General features: G+C 47.3%; 1 protein-coding gene across 12 annotated transcripts in view; it reads right to left on the reverse strand.

The window, feature by feature from the left end:
• LOC143829091 (protein unc-80 homolog) overlaps positions 1–20,401 on the reverse strand; it is a 177,969-nt gene that overhangs the window by 36,385 nt on the left and 121,183 nt on the right. For 11 of the 12 annotated variants that reach the window (XR_013227999.1, XM_077319413.1, XM_077319412.1 and 8 more), the window contains 9 exons: positions 18,867–19,037; positions 18,204–18,296; positions 16,383–16,418; positions 15,875–16,093; positions 12,428–12,628; positions 8,632–8,755; positions 4,798–4,923; positions 1,234–1,357; positions 110–316 (listed from right to left, as the gene is read on the reverse strand). Coding sequence is in view for 11 of the 12 variants with exons in the window: in XM_077319413.1 (XP_077175528.1) it covers positions 110–316; positions 1,234–1,357; positions 4,798–4,923; positions 8,632–8,755; positions 12,428–12,628; positions 15,875–16,093; positions 16,383–16,418; positions 18,204–18,296; positions 18,867–19,037 (1,301 nt within the window). In the remaining variant the exon portion in view is untranslated. The remainder of the gene's footprint in view (positions 1–109; positions 317–1,233; positions 1,358–4,797; positions 4,924–8,631; positions 8,756–12,427; positions 12,629–15,874; positions 16,094–16,382; positions 16,419–18,203; positions 18,297–18,866; positions 19,038–20,401) is intronic. The other variant, XM_077319410.1, reaches the window with a different exon arrangement.

Consider the following 20,401-nt stretch of genomic DNA (forward strand, 5'->3'; position numbering starts at 1 on the left):
GGCATCAGCTAAAACATGACCTCAAGGCCATTCAGTGTACCCACAGGCATGTGCGCAATGGCTCCCCCCCCCCTTTTCTACCTCTCTGTTTCTGTCCTTCCCCACTCACCTAAGTAGGCCGCCTGGCTGGTGGACTCCGCCAGGCCTTCTTTGCGCAAGTCCTTCCCGGCGTCGCCTGGTGTGGAGCAGTGGGCCGGGGAGCTCTCCAGCATGAAATTTTTGCTGCGGGACGTGCTAATGATGCGTGGTGGTAGCAGGATGTTGATGACTGTCTGGAGCAGCAAGAGGACTTCAGGCTGCTCCAGCCACGGGCTGTCTGAGGAGGCACAGGAAGGGAAGGACAGTGGCTGGGTCAGGCCCCAGACTCACTGAGGAGATGCCGCGCCATTTGCAGCACTGTCTGCTCACAGGCGAGAGGAGTATCCCTGACACCCCACCCGCCCCCTACCTTCTCCTCCTGGGAGCAAAAGCACAAAGCCCTTTTAGCCCTCACAGGACAACAGCAGCAATAGGAAAGTGCCCTCCCCCTATCCCGCATCCTCATTCATGGCTTTTGCCTCTTCGGAAGAGCTTGCTCTCAATGGTCTGGGCTCATTCCGCACACGTAGGATAATGCACTTCCAATGTGCTTTGGCAGATGGATTTTCCTGTGTGGAAAATCTACTTCTAAAGTGTATTGAAAGTGCATTATCTATTGTGTGCAGAATAGGCCCTGGACTGCGCTGTCACTTTCCTGCCACCCCTGCTCTTCAGTTGGGACTGCCAACTCCAAGGCCTATTCAGGGGCTCAGGACCACTCCCCCCTCAGCTGCAAGGTCTTAGGGAAAGCATCCACCTTTCAGCAGGAAAGAGAGTGTAAAAAGGATCATTGGAGCCACAGGAGTGGCATGAAATGGGGTGGATGGAAGCCACGTGGATCTCGGGCTTGCTTCCCATTTCTAAATCTGGGCTTTGCCTGGCATGCTTGGTCGCGGCTCAGGCCACAAAGACAGGAGCGGCTCTGTCAAAGGGTGAATTCGATAAGTACAACTGCAAGGAGAGAAGGAAACCACGACACCTATCCTGGTTCCTTCTGTTGACCCTAAGAAGCCAGCAGACAATACACTATGGAAAGAACATCCAGAGAGAGAGAGAGAAACACAGGTCAAAAGAAGCACAAACATTCGCTATATCAAAGAGGGAAGGAAGAGGGGGGGGGGAAACAGAGGAATCTTTCTGTTAAATGAATCAGACCTTTGCTTCCTGATCCTACTGTGAGCACAAATGGAATCAGTAGGTTTAAAAGCATTCCTTCCCTTCTTTCCTGATTGGTGAATGGGGAGATCACGTGGCTTAAGGGGAAATCTTCTTTCAAAGCCTGTGCGGTGATAACAAGAAAGAATTAAATCATTTCACTGGAAGACTGTAAGGGGGGAACGTGACTATCAAGAAAAAGGGGTCCGCAGAGTATATCTTTAACGCACCCATGAGCATCAAACGGGATAATCCTGTATAATGGCAAATTCTAGTTTCAACATAATTAAATGTCCATAATTCTTCTCTCATTTACATATCATGTGATCCTGAATTTACGGATAACTATCTACACGTTATAATGTTTTCGGTCAAAATGTTAAATGAAGAATCCGGAAAGGGGGAAAAATACTAAGGATAAAATTTTTTTTTTACTTACAAACGCTCTGCGTTCCTCCAAAATGTGAAGGTGCATTCATTTCTTGAGGACCTAGGTCTGAGTTGCCGTTCTGCATTATCTATGTGTGGAATTAACTGGACCTAAAGACAACTGCCCTATACCCTCCCAATTTGGTTAACACATCTGGAAGCTTTCTTCCACCTAAGAAGTCATCCTCCAGTTTATGCAGCTCTTGTTGGAGCAAAGAGAAACTTAAGTTGGAGGGTAGTCTGATTTTGTTAGATCTCAGAAGCTCAGCAGGTTCAGCCCTGGTTGTATTTGGATGAAAGACCACCAAGGATGGGAGACCACCAAGGAAGTCCAAAGTCTCAATGCATAGGTAGACAATGGCAAATCACCTCTGAACATCTCTTGCCTGGCCCAGGCTAGGCTGATCTGATCAGGTCCCAAAAACTAGGCAGGGTTGGTCCTGGTTAGTACCATCAAGGGAAATCCAGGGTTGCTATACAGAGGCAGCCAATAACAAAACACCTATGAATGTCTCTTGCCTTCAAAACCCTACGGGGGTTGTGATTTGACAGCACGATCCACCACCACGCTAGGTTGGAGGAAGACTTCCAACCTTGATAAACAGAATGGTAGGATACAGGCCATGATTGTCACTACTGTAAAAAGAGGGTTTTTTCCCACCTGCCTTTTTGAGACACTAAACGTTACACATGAATATATGAATTTTTAAAAAATCCAATGGCTATAACTTCTCAGTTCTCCAAAATATGTCCTGGGGCTCTGGTGCTAAAAACAAACAAATGAATATCTATCTATCTATCTATCTATCTATCTATCTATCTATCTATCTATCTATCTATCTATCTATCTATCTATCTATCTATCTATCTATCTATCTATCTATCTATCTATCTATCTATCTATCTATCTATCTATCTATCTATCATCTCCCTACCTACCTACCTATCTATCTACCTATCTATCATCTATCCACCCACCCACCCACCCACCCACCCACCCACCCACCCATCCATCCATCCATCCATCCATCCATTTTATAATCTATCATCTATCTATTTTATAATCCATCCATCCATACATCCATCCATCTATTTTATAATCTATCATCTATCTATTTTACAATCCATCCAACCATCCATCCGTCATCTCACGTCTAACTATCTATCACCTATCTATTATCTAACTTTCTATAAATTAATCTACCCATCAACTGTGTGTGTATAAACATTTGCTACTATAAAGCAACTCAGCTCTTCCTGTCGAATTTGACAATATAAGAATGCTTCTTATTTTTTAGGGTCCACCCTCGGGCCAAGCATGCAGCATCCCTAATGAGTTTGTTCAAGCAGGATCCCTGCCTTTTTTCAGGTTCCCTCCTCTGAATATTTATTTATCCTGTTTCTATGCCACCCTTCCCTGAGGATTCACAGCAGCTGATAATATTTATAACAACATAGTTATCCCAACTATGTTATTTCCACATTCAAATTTGGAATCTATGATAGAAACATTAAAAATTTAGGAGCTCGTCAAATTCAATTTAATTCCTTATGCCAACGGGGTGTGGGAATAAAATGCCGTGTATTTATCAGTAGGTGGCATCTAGGTGATGTGTAGGTGTCCGTTGGTGGTGTCGATTCTTCATACCTCCCTCCCCCCACAATCATAATCCCTCACACAGCCTTGTAAGAAACCAAGTCTGTTTCCTGTTATGTATCTTTCCCTTGTTTGTGGGAATGGAGAAGTTTCACATCATTCAATAGGCTCCTCATCCCTAAACACAATATCTTGATGCCAATTCAGGTGCCGAATTTGAAAGAAAATTGGATTTTTCAAGAACCGGGGACAGGGGGGAGAGGTCCTTTCAAATCTGACTCCTTTAAAGTGTTCACAAAAGTCTGAAGAGACACGCTTGAGTTCGTTCTACGTAGCAGCAACAGAATGCAAGAACTCACACTAGTCCTGTATTTTAATTATTCAGGACCATAAAAGACGCTATTTGATCAACAGTACACAAGCCAACAAAGCTGGTCTCTCCACCGTGGCCTCACTTGGCACCAACCTTAATCCCAGGGGCCCTCCGGCACCAAAAAAGTTATTTGATACAGCTAGATAATAATTATTTATACCAGTAGTTGGAGTTTGATTTTTTTTAATGGATTCCTTCTGTCAACTCCTAGAAATCTCGACATATAAAACTGATACAAGCGTCTCTTGGTGAACCCTCAGCCCTTTGGGTGGACAGTTTTGGAATCACACTGAACGGCCAACAGAAGGGGAAATTAACTGATCCTCCGATTTGTAGAATAGGACACTGACTCTCAATGCAGATGCATTCGGTCACTTTAGATAGGGTGAGTCCTGTGAAACTCTAAAACCTGTTTACGAGGCCCACGGATATCCTGTGGTATCACCACAGTTCTCATATCCTAGAGCGCACTGTTTGCTCTCGCCGCTAGAAAAATCAGGTCCAAGTTGTGCAATTCGGATTAAAACCCTCATGATTATGGTTCCTTTTAATCTGTGTAACTTTTTTATTACCATGCAGGAATTCAATCGACAGCTTTTAAACTCCTTGTGATTTTATCAGTTTGATGCCTTAATTTTAACTGGTTTTTGTACTGAACAGTCAATTTGTTGGAAATGGCCAATGGCTGACTAATAAACTGAATCTGAAAAATCTGAATCTAGAGCACAACAATGCTCTATGCCAGGGGTAGTCAACCTGTGGTCCTCCAGGTGTCCATGGACTATAATTCCCACGAGCCCCTGCCAGCATTTGCTGGCAGGGGCTCATGAGAGTTGTAGTCCATGAACATCCGGAGGACCACAGGTTGACTACCCCTGTTCTATACTTCTAAGCTTCCGAGGAAGAACGGATGATGGGTTTGCCTCAGCTCTTTGATGGGCTGAACCCAGCGTGGTCCCACTGTGACTCCAGGAGTCGCCCACCAGAGAGCCGGATCATTGCAAAACAAAAGACCTCCTGAACTTTTTAACCGATTCGTGGGGAAGTTTACGGTTCGTCTCACAGTTTTTGCCCAGCTTTCGCAGAAGGTAAAGGAGATCACCGGCGAGTGGGTGTCTCAAGCACATGGGAAGCAAAGCCTGAGGAGCAGGCGAGGCGGTCACACCTGAATCTGCAATGCTACAAGCCGGACAACAGCTGTGCTGAAGGGCAGAGGAGGCGAGAGATAAGGGCTGAGATGAAGAAGGGGTAATCCATCGGCCACACTGGAAGGTCCCACTACTCCCATCACCTGTAACACAAACACAGCACATCACCAAGACCGGATCTTGACGTTCCGTCCATGCCATACCCTCCAAGGGCAATGAGGGACATGTTTCAGGTAGCGCAAGACTGGGGCGGGGCTCTGGGAGCCTGATCCCCCACGAGGCCTTGCGGTAGCTGGGGCAAGGAAGGAAAAGGAGTGGTTCTAGCAGGAGGCAGGGATGGAGGAAGGGAAGGGGCGGGATTGCTACAGGGTTGACCAGAAGGATTGAACGAGGGAAGCAGTACATTGAGGAATGTACCCAGTACTAGTCGAGAGCAACTAGCACCGCATTGGTGGAAGAGGGGAGGTTGGAGGGTATGCCATGTAGCTAGTATATGCTGTAGAAACGACATCTGGAAATCACAGCGTTTCTAGTTGGCTTTAAAAGCACCCTTTTTAAATTTCTTCTTCTTTCGGTGTAATGTCCTGAGTCTGTCCTTGGCTGGGTTTCATACAATGTTCAGACTCTCCTGGAGGTTCAACTATTTTTAAGCATTCACTTTGACAAGGTATTAAATTGTTTCAGATCTGTGGTCAAAAGCAGCTTAGGCAGTGGTGACGGGGACTTAATTATGCTTCCAAAAGCATGTTATTAAATTCTCAACAGTAGTCTTCTCTTCAAGGGGCTCCAGATGATACCTGCTTCGCAGCGTTCAGTGTCCAGTAGGTGGAGTTTGAAGGTGGCACCTGGATGGCCCAGGTGAGCCCAATCTCATCAGCTCCTGGAAGCTGAGCAGGGTCAGTCCTGGTAAATCCTTGGATTAGAGACCACCAAGGAAGTTCAGAATTGCTACAGAGGGGCAGGCAATAGCCAACCAGTTCCGATTGTCTGATGCTTCTACAACCCTAAGAGGTTTCCATATCTAGGTAGTGACTTGAAGACAATTTCTATCATCACCTAAATTTAGATAGTGCAGGAAAGATTTCTGGCCGGTATAGTAAGCTTCCTACGATGTTGTGTTTTCGTCAACATTACTTGCACATTTATTTCAACCCAACAGACAATATATTAGAAAAATAGAACCAAAGGACTTTAGTGGTGTCTTCTAGGCGATTCAGATCATTTTGGATTCAGCCCAAATAGATTCTTCATCCCAGTTCTGAAGCACTTGGCTGAATTGATTTAGCCGAATCCAAAGCGATTTGGTGCTATTAAATTCAATGGCACCATTAATGTCAATGGGAAAATTTCCCTTTCTGTCTATTCTGTGGTCTGGGGAGACAGAGTTTGCGGTAGAAGTGCCAAATGTGCAGCATAGCTGTGTGAGTCTCTTCAAAAGAACCCCCAAGTTTCAAAAAGATTGGACCAGGGGGTCCCATTCTATGAGGACCCAAAGAGGGTGCCCCATCTGACCTCCATTGTTTCCAAAGACGGGGGAAAGATTCTTGTTCTTGTCTTTCCCCCTCCTTCACCTTTGGAAACAATGGAGGTTGGAAGGGGGCATCCTCTTTGGGTACCCATAAAATTGGACTGCTTGGTCCAATCATTTTGAAACTTGGGGGTTCTTTTAAGGATAGGCTCCCACGGCTATGCTAGAAACTTGATGCCTATACCTCAAACTCCTGTCTCCCTAGACCATGGAATAGACAGAAAAGGAACTTTTTCATTCCTTTAAACTTTATGCTGCCTGATCTTCACATGGTCAAATTGTGCCTGAATCGTGGATTTGTCCAAAAAGTGCCTAAATCAACATTGATTCAGGCACTTTTCGGACTATTGGAAACACATGCACATGCCTAATGCCTTTCTCTTCTCAAGGAACTACAATGTAAAAGTCTATTTTGGAACTTCTAAGGGGAGATGGAGTCAACCACAAAATGGCTTCCATGGGAGGTGGAGTCAATCACAAAATGGCTTCCATGAGGGGGGAAGGCAACCACAAAAATGTCAAGGAGTGAAGTTATGAGTAACTCTGATAGCATTTCTTCAGTGTTCTGGCAGAATCAAAATTTAACAGAATATCTTTGAGAATTAATATGCCATTTAGAAATATTTCCATGCAGTAAAAAAAAAAGTATAATTATAGACCTAGTTAAGGAACCCTCAACTGGCCCTAATCCATTTTGCAAACATCTGAAATACTGATGTCAAAGGAAAAAGGGGAAGAATTGTTCTTCTCCCAGCAATCCCCTTTACATGAGCTTTGGTTTAGAGCAGAGGTGGCCAAATTGTAGCTCTGCAGATGTCCATGGACTACTTTTACTATGAGCCCCTGCCAGCACATGCATAGTACTTGTAGTCCATAGACATCTAGAGAACCGCAGGCTGGCCACCCCTGAACGACCCTTGCCCATTGACTAGCTTTTACATTAAGCTTGCAGAAATCCAGACATCTTTGCCCTGGCTTTAAATTAATTCAACGAAACTGTTTTACCATTGCACTGTATTTCCTGAGGGTTTCCTTGAATCAGGGACTCATTGGCATGGCCAGTCTGATATGTCACACTCAGGTCTGCAGGCCGGCTCCAGCAGTTGCCAGCAATGGAAGAATTCTTACAGGACAGGAGGATCGGAACATTGTAAAGACAACCGTGAACCATATGGTAAGACTATGGACACTACTAACGGCAGAGCAAATATACTCAGCCATCACTTTAATCAATCAGTTTCCAGAGCAGCAAAAATTGTTTGAAACACCTTCCCCTGCCCCCTTCTAGGTGTGTGCGCAGAGTTGCCAACTCCGGGTAAGGAAATCGCTGGAGATTTGGAGGGTGGAGCCTGGGGAGGGTGGGCTTTGGGGAGGAGAAGGACCTCAGCAGGGTATAATGCTATAGATCCCACCCTCCCAAGCTGTTATTTTTTCCAGGGGTGCTCGTCTCTGTGGTCTGGAGGTCTGGTTGAATTCCAAGGGATCTCCAGGCTCCACCTGGAGGTTGGCAACCCTACATGTGCGGTATCCACCACCCCACTCTCCAACTTGCAGCCCTCAACTCTCGGCGTAACAGGCTGGAGTGGATTTTCAAAATGGTCCCTGGAAAGCAGTAAGAAAATTCTCTCCTCTCTCTCCTCTCTCACTCGCCTTCTCTCTCTCACTCTCTCCCTCCCTCCCTCTCTCTCTCTTTCTGTCTCACTCTCCTTCTCTCTCTCTCACTCTCTCCCTCCTTCTCATTCTCTCTCCTTCTCTGTCAGTCTCTCCCTCCCTCCTCTCTCTCTCCCTCTCTTCTCTCTCCTTCTCTCTCCCTCCTTCCCTTTTTCTCTCTCTCTTTCTGTCTCACTCTCCTTCTCTCTCTCTCTCACTCTCCCTCCTCTTTCTCTCTCCTCCTCTGTCATTCTCTCCCTCCCTCCCTCCCTCCTCTCTCTCTCCTCTCTCACTCCCCTCCTCTCTCTCTCTCCCCTTGTCTTTCTCCTTCTCTCTCCCTCTCTCCCTCCTTCCCTTTCTCTCTCTCTCTCCCTGTCTTCTCTCTCTTTCTCTCTCCCTCATTCTCTCTCTCTCTCTCTCTCACTCTCCTTCTTTCTCCTTCTCTCTCTCCTCTCTCTCTCCCCCCCTCTCTTTTTCTTTCTTTCTCTCACACTCTCCATCTCTCTCTCTCTCTCATTCTTTCTCTCATTCTCTCCCCACGCACCACTTTGAAAATAGACTCCACTGTTTTTGGGGTCGGTTGGGAGACCTATTTCTGGGGGGTCGAGAAACAAGAATTCCGGACGATGGGCAGGGTGGGAGAAGCTGAAGAGATTGCCGTTTGACTACTCACCAGGTTGACACAGACATTGATCAGGGACCTAAGGTGAGGCAGGAAGGATATGACCGGCTGCCTCTGCAGTGTCAAACAAACCCCTTCAATCAAATTGCTGGCAGGCTCCCACTCAACCTGTCTCCTGGAACACAACAGTTAGGCGGCATTAAGACACGGCCCTCTCCAGGAACCCCACAACAAGGTGACCCAGACAGAGGGATGCCGAGGGACACTTCAGACAAAGGAGGACGTCTTGCGTGGCAACATGCGTCTGACCCATGCGACTGGGGGGGGGGGGGAAGGAGCAGAGGGAGGCATCACGGCAGAGACAGGGTTTGCTGTAAAGAGGGGCTGCCACCGTGCATCATCCACAAGGCAGGCTGCTGAGACCATCAACAGATAAAGAGATAGAGAGAGGAAGGGCGGGGGCTGGTGCGTGGGAGGAGACCAGTTCATAAAGAAGAGCCCAGACACCTGGATTGGGTTGGACGACATTGCAGCCATTTTGGATTTTGGCACATTGGGTTGCTGGGGCAGGGGCTGACAGGCCAACTAACTGAGCTTTTAAAGTGTCATGGCAGTTCCACACTTATAGCACGAAGAGTTCGGAGCTTTGCGACGGGATCGGTAGATGGAATCAAGAAGTGGAAGGAAGGAAGGAAGGAAGGAAGGAAGGAAAGCCACCGTGTCTTGTGAGCCCTCTCTCGCCTGATCGAGGAAGCTATGCAGAGTCTGCCTTGGTTAGTATTTGGATGGGAGGTTGCTATGCAGAGGCTGTTAATGGCAAACCACCATGGAAGATCTCTGAAGATCAGCTCCAACTTGATGGTCTTTTCCACCACCAGAGCCTAGCCAAGGGCTGTTTCAGGAGCATGTATTCATCATCACCCTCGCCAAGGGACTTCACACGGCAACCCTGCCCCCTATTCACCAAGGGATTAATTCCCTCCTGTGTTCATGCCTAGAGAACCAGAGGCCCTCAACATTCCTGAGGGGTTTAAAGGAATCCAGACATACCAATGTCACTTCCAAATCAAGGGAAGTCATAAGAAGGGTAGGATCCCATGATCTTTCCATGAATTTACCTGGTGAGGCAGAAAGATCTGCAGGGACAAGCATTTGGGAACATTGATTCAGAGCGTCAGAGAAATCAAGGACTGGACTATATATGAAGAGAGTGGCAGTTTGATCATGCTTCTGTTACTGGGGGCTTTCAATTGCAAGCAACAATGTCACCGTACCCCTGTAGTTACTATGTGCTGGCTGTTGGCAGAGGTTTGACTAAGCACTGCTGTGTCTTCAGATGATTGAAGCTTAGCCTGCATCTGCTTTGATAACTGAATTGTTCTTAAAGTTCTCCTTGCAAATAAACTTGTATCTCTCCTATTGGTCCTTTGAGAACTTCTGCAAACCTATGGAGCCCCTAGGCCAGGTCCATCACAGAACGTTCATGAACATTCCGTTATTCTATTTCATGAAATATAGGCGGTGTTGTTGGAGGTTTATGGAGTCATTTCTAGGAGACTGGAAGCCAGAGAACTGGTTGTGCAATCCTTTAGATCAATGGTTCTCAACCTTGGGGTCGGGACCCCTTTGGGGATCGAACAACCCTTTCACAGGGGTCGCGACAGGGCAAGCAGCTTGGCTGGGGGGGGGCACCATCCACACAACAGCCTTGTGGGGTAGATAGAGATAGAACATTCAACTATCTGGAGCAGCGGAAAAGAGAGAGATCGGCATGGTGGGACAAGAGGCAGAATTGAACTGAGAAACTCCAGGGGGGGGGAACAATCTATATACAATCATGAACAATGGAGCTTCACGCCATTGGTCAGTTTCAGTTTAATTTCTGTGAAAAAACACTTACATAATTTTATGGTTGGGGGTCACCACAACAACATGAGGAACTGTAAAACGCGGCATTAGGAAGGTTGAGAACCACAGCTTTAGATGTAACGTGATCCTGTATTAATTAATATTGGGGAAGAGGGGTCAAGTCTGAAATGAAATGTTTATTGGAATAAGGCAAGGGAAGCCAACTGAGGGCAGTTCTAGAGGGCTGATTCCTATCCTGTGACAACCAGCATTTAGGCTTTTCTTAAAAGGAAAACCGGAAATGCTCAGCAGATTGTGGGAGAGAGTGTCTTGTCATGAAAGAGTTAAAAAATTAAGAGGGATGTTTTCACCATTAAATGTCCCTAAGCTCTTTAGGGATTTAGAGATGAAGAATGATGGCAGGGACCATAGGTCTGGTTTGGACAAGGACACACAAGAGAGGCAAACCCCTCCCCCTAAAATCAAGCCACTCCCATCAGTGACATCCTTTTAGTGAGAGAAAAATACAAGAAGGAAGATAACAGTATCCTCTTTAATTCACTTTATTTGATTGGGAAAGACGAAGGAAGGCGGACTTGGCCTGGTGATTGATTCACAAAGAAGATCCCTTTAGGAAACTACCAGGGCCTATTATGCATGTATCAAGCTACGAAGGACTGTTTTCTGGGGAAAATCACTCTAAATTGGCTGCCAGAGAACCACCCGAAGTTAAGGCCAAGCCCCTTCTTTCCTAAGCCACGCAGAACACCCAGGCTGTCCTCGGGCTATCACGGGCAACGGGAGACTAAATCAAATTGCATGTTCACATGATCGCTGACCGTGAGGAAGCAAAATCAGCAGCAGGAATCTCAAGCCCCCCACCCCTATGGTCACTGATCAAAGGTAGAGTTTTGTAGTTTCAGGAGCCGTAAATACCACAGGGTAATTTCTATTAATTTACATAGCAATATGGCTGGGTCGCCAGGGCGAATGGCATGTCCATGTGATTGCTGACAAAGGCAGAGTAACAGTGGCAGGCGCTCAAGCTCCCATTGGTTGATGAAGGACTGCGAGCAGAAAAGGGGAGGGGACCAAAAACACGCAGACATTTATGCATCAAAAAAAGATTGTTAGTGACGTAACACAAGAAAAGATGCCTTAAAGCTGGTTTCAGAAGCCTCGCTGATAAGACACTGCCGGAATGGTGGGCAGCATTTGCAATGCAAACCCAAAGATAACACAACGAGTTTCACAATGCGAAAACGGTGCCACGTTAAGAATGGAAAAATAAGACGTCGTTTTTGGCAGTCCTTTTACGAGTTGTCCGTGATGCATAATACACCCTGGCTGCAATTTAGCACCAACCAATATTCCGAAGAATTACTGCTGGGGAGGGGGGAGATATGAGGCTGATGTGGTGAAAACATGCCAGAACCCCGCTCCTCTGTAAACAAGGATTCATGAGGCAGGAAAACAACATTGAGTTCTGAAACACCTGAAACCAGTTATCTTGGGCCCAACCAAACAAGGTCACTAGGAGAGCTTTCTAGCCCGCAGAAGGATTACATTCCTTTGACCTTTTTGCTTTTAATATTTATTTCAAAAATAGTTGCAGGCAGGCTCCGCAGGGATCGTGCACACGGCAATGCTGGCATTCACACACCTACATCACTCGTAAATTTCCCAAGGGCAATCTCACTTGGTTTTTTTGAGACGCGAGAATGATTATCTCACTCCCGGATACGTGTGTCAAGGCACATGCTACACTTCCACCGCTTCTGGTTGTGGTCCTTCATAAAGAGATGCATTTCCTCTATTGCTGTCAGGAGACACACATGGGGACGCATGCACATTCAACAATAGGAGAAATACATTTCCTGTCTTTTGCTGTTCAAGAGTTCAGTGCAGCAAGACACTGTCAATAAAATGACATACCCCTTCCTTCAAGGCGCGCAACATCAACAACGGACCCCCGGAGGTTTCCGTCCCACCTGCTCACCTCAAAGTAGGCATCTTGTGAATTTTATTGAACATACGGTCCAGTCTCTTTAAGATGAGGATCAAGGCTGGCCGCACAGCCTCAGCTGTCCAGTCGGTGATAGGCAGCATCTCCATGATGTAGCGCCGGAGCCCCCGGCTCTCCATCGTCTGGGTGTCGTAGGGCGCCAGCTTCAGAAGGGAATGTGCAATTTCGGCCAACCTAAAATTATCGCTCGTTAAGAGGGAAATCAGGGATTCGGCACAAGCAGCTTCTCAGCAGGGGCCACAAGCGGCTGCTAAGAGGACAACATGCTGGAACATCTGGTCGAAACCACACACAAGAAAAAGCAAGCTAAACTGTGTAAACACCCCTATTAAAACGAATCATCTAAACAACGTTATATCTCATTCATTCATTAAAGTAGTGAGCATTAATATAAAAAAGACGTGATTGTCTGTATTGCTGATGTACATTATTGATTATTACACTAAGGACGTAATGATAATATTTACAATAATCAAACCCAAACTTTACTCTCCTTAATCAACTGGTGCAACATAGAATCATAGAGTTGGAAGGGGCCACACAGGCCATCTAGTCCAACCCCCTGCTCTATGCAGGATCAGCCCTAAGCATCCTAAAGCATCCAAGAAAAGGAAACATAACTTGTTTCCAGTTCAACAGGTATAAAGGTAAAGGTAAAGGTTTCCCCTGTGCAAGCACCAGGTCATGTCTGACCCTTGGGGTGACGCCCTCTAGCATTTTCATGGCAGACTCAATACGGGGTGGTTTGCCAGTGCCTTCCCCAGTCATTACCGTTTACCCCCCAGCAAGCTGGGTACTCATTTCACTGACCTCGGAAGGATTGAAGGCTGAGTCAACCTTGAGCCGGCTGCTGGGATCGAACTCCCAGCCTCATGGGCAAAGCTTTCAGATGGCTGCCTTACCACTCTGCGCCACAAGAGGCTCTCAACAGGTATAGTGCTTCTGTTTCCCATGTCCTGAATCAAACGAGTGCAGTGCAACTTGTTTTTAATACAATAGACGTGATGCAGCTGTATCCCTACGGGTTGCCTGCTACAAACGAAGCCTGTTCTGCCCTCTGTTTCAAAGACGGCTTTCTCAAGACATGGAGCAGCAGTCAAGAAACTTAGAATAAAATCCCATTATTATTTTGGATGCAAAAGCACCCGATGCTCTCCACTCTCATATTGAAAGATATCATACTACATAAAATCATGACCGTGTTTTCAACAGCATGCCAGCTGTCTGATTGGCTCTCGAGGGGAGGGCCCTCCCCCAAAGGGCCAGTCAGAGGGGGCTGGCACACTGTCCAGAAGCATGGGAGGGCCTCCAATTGGTCCTCACTGAGAGGGCCCTTCCCACTGAGGGCCACTAAGAGGCCTCTCATTGGCCCTCCATGGGAGTGGCCTCCCTCCATGAGCACCAGAGGCTGTGCCACTCTCCAATAGTATGGAGCACTCCATGCCTGCCCCACCAGTTTCCCCACCATCCACACCACCCACAACTGCTGGATAAGGCCCCCAACCCTCCAACAAACCCAACAAATCTGGGATGGGTGGCCACTTTCTTACCAGATGCCTGCCCAAATTTCCCATCCCCCGACAGTGGCCAGAAGGTGGTAGGGGTCTGTGGTGCCTCAACGAACAAGACTCCCACCCTTCTCAGTCACCAAAGCATCTTACCCAACATGTCTTCCCCACCAGCAACAGCAATACAGGCAGCCCGTCTCCCTGCTAAGGCCCCACTGCTCTTTACCACCTCAGTGGGGGGTGGGGTGCTGTGACCTTGGACTCCCGTGGCAAGAGCTTGGGAGGGGGGGGGGGATGCCACCCAGTCTGTTTTTAAAGCAGTCTTTGTGGCTTGTCATAAAAGTTTGGTTTTGACTACTGTAATGATTATAATTATGTCCTTAGTGTATTAATCAATAATATACACTAGCAATATAGATAATCACACTTATTCATTTTTATATTAATGCTAATCACTGTAATGAATGAAATATTGAGGTTTAGATTATTCATTCAATTAGGCTTGCTTATTTGGTTAGCTTGCTATTTTTTTCACTTTGTACATATACTGTGTACCCCCCTTTTTCTATATATTTGTGAACATCTGGTAAGGCAGAAGAGGCTACTTACAGCCACAGACCAAGTTGGATTGCAAATCTAGAGGACATGGATGCAAGAGACTTCAGTCCCACCGGCCTTGCTTTTGGCAAGATGCTGATGGAATAGAGCCAAAAAAAGGGCTTATGCACATGCTCAGGTGATTTCCTTGTCTATCTGTCCATCTATATCGCTAGTATCTTTTTCTCCCACTCTTCCTCTAAGGAACTCTGAGGGGCATATATACATTTCTCCCTTTCCCCCTTTTATCCTCACAATAACTCTGCAAAGAAGGGTAGGCTGAGAGAGTATGACTGGTCCAAGGTCATCCAGGCAAGCTCAATCCTATCAGATCTCAGAAGCTAAGCAAAGTTGACCTTGGCTAGTATTTGGATGGGAGATCTCCAAGGATTTGAATGGTAGTTCCTCCAAGAAACACTAGGAGTCATGGCATGCAGTTGGGTTGTAGTTCCACCAAGAAACACTAGGGGTCATTATACGTAAGCAGGAAATGGCAAAACTATCTCCAATCATCCATTACCTGGCTGCCAGAAAGTCCTCGGATCTCCTGGCTACACTCTACACATGCCACATGGTCAAGCAATCAATCATCATTTAGCTGGCTTTCATGACAGACTGGAGATCTAGGTCTCCCCTGTTCTAGTCTGAGACTCTGTTGCATGGGAAGACACAAACCGAAAGTGAACTTGTGACCACTGAGAAAGTCAACTTTAATTTGTCACCACTGAAGAGCAGAATCCCAACTAAACTAGAGGCAGCACTTTGTCTCCATGGCAGTGACATATGTCCCTCTACATGGAGACCCATTTGCTCAATAGACTTGGAATTCGTGAATGAAAAACAGCATAGTGAAGAACATAACGACACAATGAGAAACCTAACTGAAACCCAAATCCACACATCGTAAAGTCAACAAACGGGTCATCTAACCCAAAAACTTTTGCAAAACATCTACTGAGCTTTCAAATGTTTAGAAGTATATAAGGAATCAACAGGCAGAATAAATAGATTATTTTTAAAACTAATACACTGTATGCTCCCTCCTCTCCATCCTTGAGATGCAGATTGGAGAGTTTGCTTACCTGGTACATACTCCTCCTACTGGATTGCCTGACCAACTCAGCATGCCTGGACACGGAGGAGGGGATACTATATCACGCTACAACTGTATAGTTTTTATCTCCTTGAATGAGATGCCTCTCTTTGACTTAACCTATACAAGTGTATAGGTTTTATCTTCTTCATCATGCCCGCTTCTACAGACGCTCTCCCTACTTACACAGGCTGAAGCACATTCTTGCGCTAAGCAGAATACCTCATGTGCGATTTGACATCCAGCAGCTCCAAAGATGTCACTCTGGGCTCTCCAGCCAGGTTCTGCAAGATCTTCAACCTGGGGCCGCAGTGCTTGTAGAATTCCGTGCAGATATTCAGCAGGGACTCGCGCGGACGTCTGAACTCCTCGCGGGCAAGTCTCTCGTCCAGCTCCTCCCGCTGGAGGCCTTGGCCTTCTTCCAGCAAATGAAGGTTTTCCCTGGAGATTGCAGAAGGGAAAGATGTGCCATGAGAAAGTGGAGGACGACCTCCTTTTCAACAGAAGCAAGGTCCTCTGCATGTTAGCAATGGAAGAGCAAGCTGTGTGGTTTGGTGAGAGGGTAAGAAGAGAAGACTTGAGTGGGATGGCCCCATATTATCAGATCTTGGAAGCTAAGCAGGGTCAAAATGGCCTGGTTTAGTATAGCATCCATCATTTCAGTGATGGTAAGTGGAATCCCGCGAGCATGAATTCTCGAAGGACTTCATCACAAATGTTAGGGAGATACCTGATAAAGTGCAGCTTGGCTCCTTGCTCTGGGTACCTAGAGAGAAAACAGGGGGCAGAGAGGTGAGAAAGATGTCACATAGGATTTGAAACACGTTTCAGTCCAGGTTAGAATATATCCCTTATTTTTGCTCAAGGAGGGAGGAAGAACTTGACTTCCCTTCCACCTGCTGGGTTTGTACTGCTACTGGACGGCTGGACTTCAGGGATGCCGAATCTGGGTGGGAAAACACCTGGGGATTTTGGGGCGGAGCCTGGGAAGGGAAGGTCTTGGAGAAGGCAGGGTCCTGAGTGGGGTACAACGTAATACAGGCTACCCTCCAAAGCTACCACTGTCTCCAAGGGAATTTATTTCGGTAGTGTGGAGATCAACCGTAATTCCAGGGCATCTCCAGGCTCCGCCTGAAGGCAGGCTGCCCTACTGGACAGAGTTTAAGCATGCAAAGCACCCAGCAGCTTAAAAGAATAAAGTAGTCTTATTAAGTAGAGAAACAACTTTGTAAAGAAAAAGCTAACTGTCTAACTGTTGTTCTGAGTTCATGCTGTCGGTCCTGGAGGCAAGCAGGGAGGAAGTGCCCTCCAAGGAGCAGGAAGTTTTCAATTGAGCCAAGCAGGACACAGAAGGAGATTACTTGAAAAACATCAGGAAATTCCCAACCTAACTATGCTAAATACACATCTCCTCTGATGCCCCCCGCAGGATATTATTCACATGCTGTTCAATCATGCACACCGTAGAGCCTGCATATTCTAACATGGGTATCTACACAGGAGCATTAATTAAAGCAGGGTGTACCTATTTAACATCCAGCATCTGCAGAATTAGTGTATTGTGTCTGCATACAAGCAAGTGAGATGGATGGCATGGGGAGAATTCTTCTAAGGAGGATCTCAGTTATTTAGGAGGGAAAATATTCCTCTGTGTGTGAGTGTGAGATGCAGGCCAATTTTGCACTGGTGTGCTGCTCTGAGCTACCGGCAGCGTATCGTGGTGGAGCAGCATGCTCCGCCGTGTCCTGTGTCCCCATGGGGGACACATTTTGGCGGCGACCACTATCCACTCCTCACAGATGCAACTGGAGCAGAACTTTTCTGCTGCACCGGGGAGGGGGCAATGGGGGTTGTTCTTAATGCAATCCTACCTTCCTGCAAATAAAACAAATGCCCCATTCAACCCCGCAGCACCTCAAAGTGCGACAGAGCCAATTGGGGTATTTTTTATCCCTGCCGGCACGCTGTAGGTAGAGAGGAGCCAGGCTCTTCTGTGTCCTAGAATCATAGAGTTGGAAGGGACCTCCTGGGTCATCTAGTCCAACCCCCTGCACTATGCAGGACACTCACAACCCTCTCGCTCATCCACTGTCACCTGCCACCCCCTTGAACCTTCACAGAATCAGCCTCTCCGTCAGATGGCTATCTAGCCTCTGCTTAAAAATTTCCAAAGATGGAGAACCCACCACCTCCTGAGGAAGGCTAGGCCCCATTGGCCCCCAGGGCAGCTAAGGGAACGTGGAAAATATCCATGTTCCCTTAACACGGGGCAACGGAGCGCTTTGGGCCCAGGAGGGGGCTGGCCCGGTGAGGACATCATATGGAAGCAGAGATTAGCCCCGCTGTCCTATGAGCACCCACTCAGCCTTTTCTGTCTGTGCGGAATCAATCACACACATTCAAACACCTTTGACACCTTTGACTTCCCCCCTTATTGCCTAAAGATGCACGAGCTAGTTCAAATGCCACCGTCTGACGTCCCTGTATGCCTCCCCCTTACATCTCAGATGGGCTGCTGTGACTACTGAGGTAAGGAGGAGCCTCCTGTTACCTGGTATTGGCCCCCGATGACATGGCATGGTTAGCAGTCGTGGTTCCTTTATGGCCTTGATCGCACCGACTCATCTGAGGGGCTGTCATTGGCCTGTTCCATGGAGAAAGTCCGTGTCAAAACTCACAGGTGGGTGAAAAGCTTGCATCTGCCACGAGGGTGGGAATCTGAACTCAGAGCAAAGGCCAGCATTTGCCTCTGATCTCCATGTTTCTCACTTAAAACAAACGAGGAGGTGGGAAAAACACGGGCTCGAATGTTTGAGAGCCAGTGTGGTGTAGTGGCTAACAGCGAGGACCTCTAAACTGGAGAACTGGGCCTGATTCCCCACTCCTTGACATCCAGCTCGCTGGACGGCCCTGGGTTCTAGTCACAGTCAGAGTTGTTCTCACCGAGCAGTTCTCTTAGAGCTCTCTCAGCCCCACCTATCTCGCAGGGTGCCTGTTGCGGGGAGAGGAAAGGGAAAGGGGGGTTTGTAGGCCGCTTTTTCCGACTCCTTCGGGTAGTGAAAACATGCCAAGCCAAATTCTCACTGAAATCAATCAGAACCGGTCTCCGTTATCGGCGAACGCACTACGGTCATTGGTGACCACCCTCAGGAACGTGAAAGGAAGCCGCTGTTGGGATCTCTGGAGTCAGAATGAGGCACGCGGAGGGGCTTACCTGGTGAGAACTTCCACGCTGTATAAGAGGGCTTGCAGGGACGTCGCGAGCGCGGCGGTGGCGGCTATCTCTTCGCGAGCGGCGGTCACCGTCTCCACTTGAGAGGTCTGCCGCTTGAGCTTCTGCAGGTAGCAGGGCACCAAGGCTTCCAGGACCATCAGCATCTGAAGACTGAGCCCAAGGGCAGCGCATCAAAGCAGGGAAGGGGGACTGCAGATAGACTCCCAGGGGCTGCCTTCTCCGGGTCAGGAAATGCCCTGGAGATTTCAAGGAGTCAGGAGAAGGGGGAGTTTGGAGAAGGGGGGAGCTCAGTGTTGGAGGGAGCGGCTCAGCGTGCTCGATCATTGGGGGGCCGCTACTCTAAGGGTGTCTTGGTATTATCTCCTTGGTGTCGTGGTTAAGAGCGGCCACCTCTAATCGAGAGAGCCGGGTTTGATTCCATGTTTCTCCTCCACATGCAGCCAGCTGGGTGACCTTGGGCTAGTCACAATCCTGTTAGAGCTGTTCTCACAGAGCAGTTCTCTCAGAGCTCTCTCAGCCCCACCTCCCTCTCAGGGTGCCTGTTGTGGGGAGAGGAAAGGAAGGCGACTGTAAGCCGCTTTGAGACACTTTCAGGAAGTGAAAAGCGGGGTATAAAAGCCAATTCTTCTGAATGGGGCTCCTCTCTTTGTCTTAACCTGGGAACTGCTCTCTGGCCTCTCTTCTCTCTGTGTCCTCTCGATTGCTGTGCATAACCTATCAAGGAGACAAAGGTATCCCTCCAAAATTTTATATCCCTTAAACTTATGCCCCCAAAAGTTGTCCTGGAATTACTACTGAGACCACTGGGTATTGGGATATTTGTTTAATATAGAAGAGTCCTACCCAGTCACAGAAGCATGATAGTGAGTGCAGTAAATAAATCTCCAAGGGAGGATATTGCAGAAAAGGGAACATTGCAGTTATTCAAGTAGGTCCAGTTTACATTCAGGTTGTAGTTGAAATCTGCATAATCTAAGGAGGCCTTTCCCCCTCACAAATGGCCAGCTTGTCCAGCATCATGCAGGGGGGACCTGCAGAGATGTTGTCAGGAACCCCAGTTCCTGACCCGGGTCCTGCTCCTTACGGTTGTCTTGTTCTTTCATGCTCCCGGGTCTCCTGCCGTGTTGTGGCACCTTCCCAGGTTCCGCTCGAGAGCGCCCCTCCCTTTCCCCATCTCCACTCGCATTTCAAAGGCCCATCCTTTCAAAGGCCCATCTTGCTTCCCACTTGCTTATCTCAAGGCTGCTCTCACTAGCCACCCAGTCTAAATAACAGATGGCTGCTTTGGATGTTTTGGCACCCTTTGGATCAAAGAGTACCGTCTTGTCCTTTTTTATTATTATTATTATTATTATTATTATTATTATTATTATTATTATTATTATTATTATTATTATTATTAGATTTATTTCCTGCCACTCCCTATAAGCTCGTGGCGGTTAACAATAGTCTTAAAATCCCCCATTAAAAGACTATAAAAATACCCAACAGGGCCGAAAATACCACTCTCCCCT

The sequence above is a fragment of the Paroedura picta genome, chromosome 2 (assembly GCF_049243985.1).
Source record: "Paroedura picta isolate Pp20150507F chromosome 2, Ppicta_v3.0, whole genome shotgun sequence".
NCBI classification, from domain to species: domain Eukaryota; kingdom Metazoa; phylum Chordata; class Lepidosauria; order Squamata; family Gekkonidae; genus Paroedura; species Paroedura picta.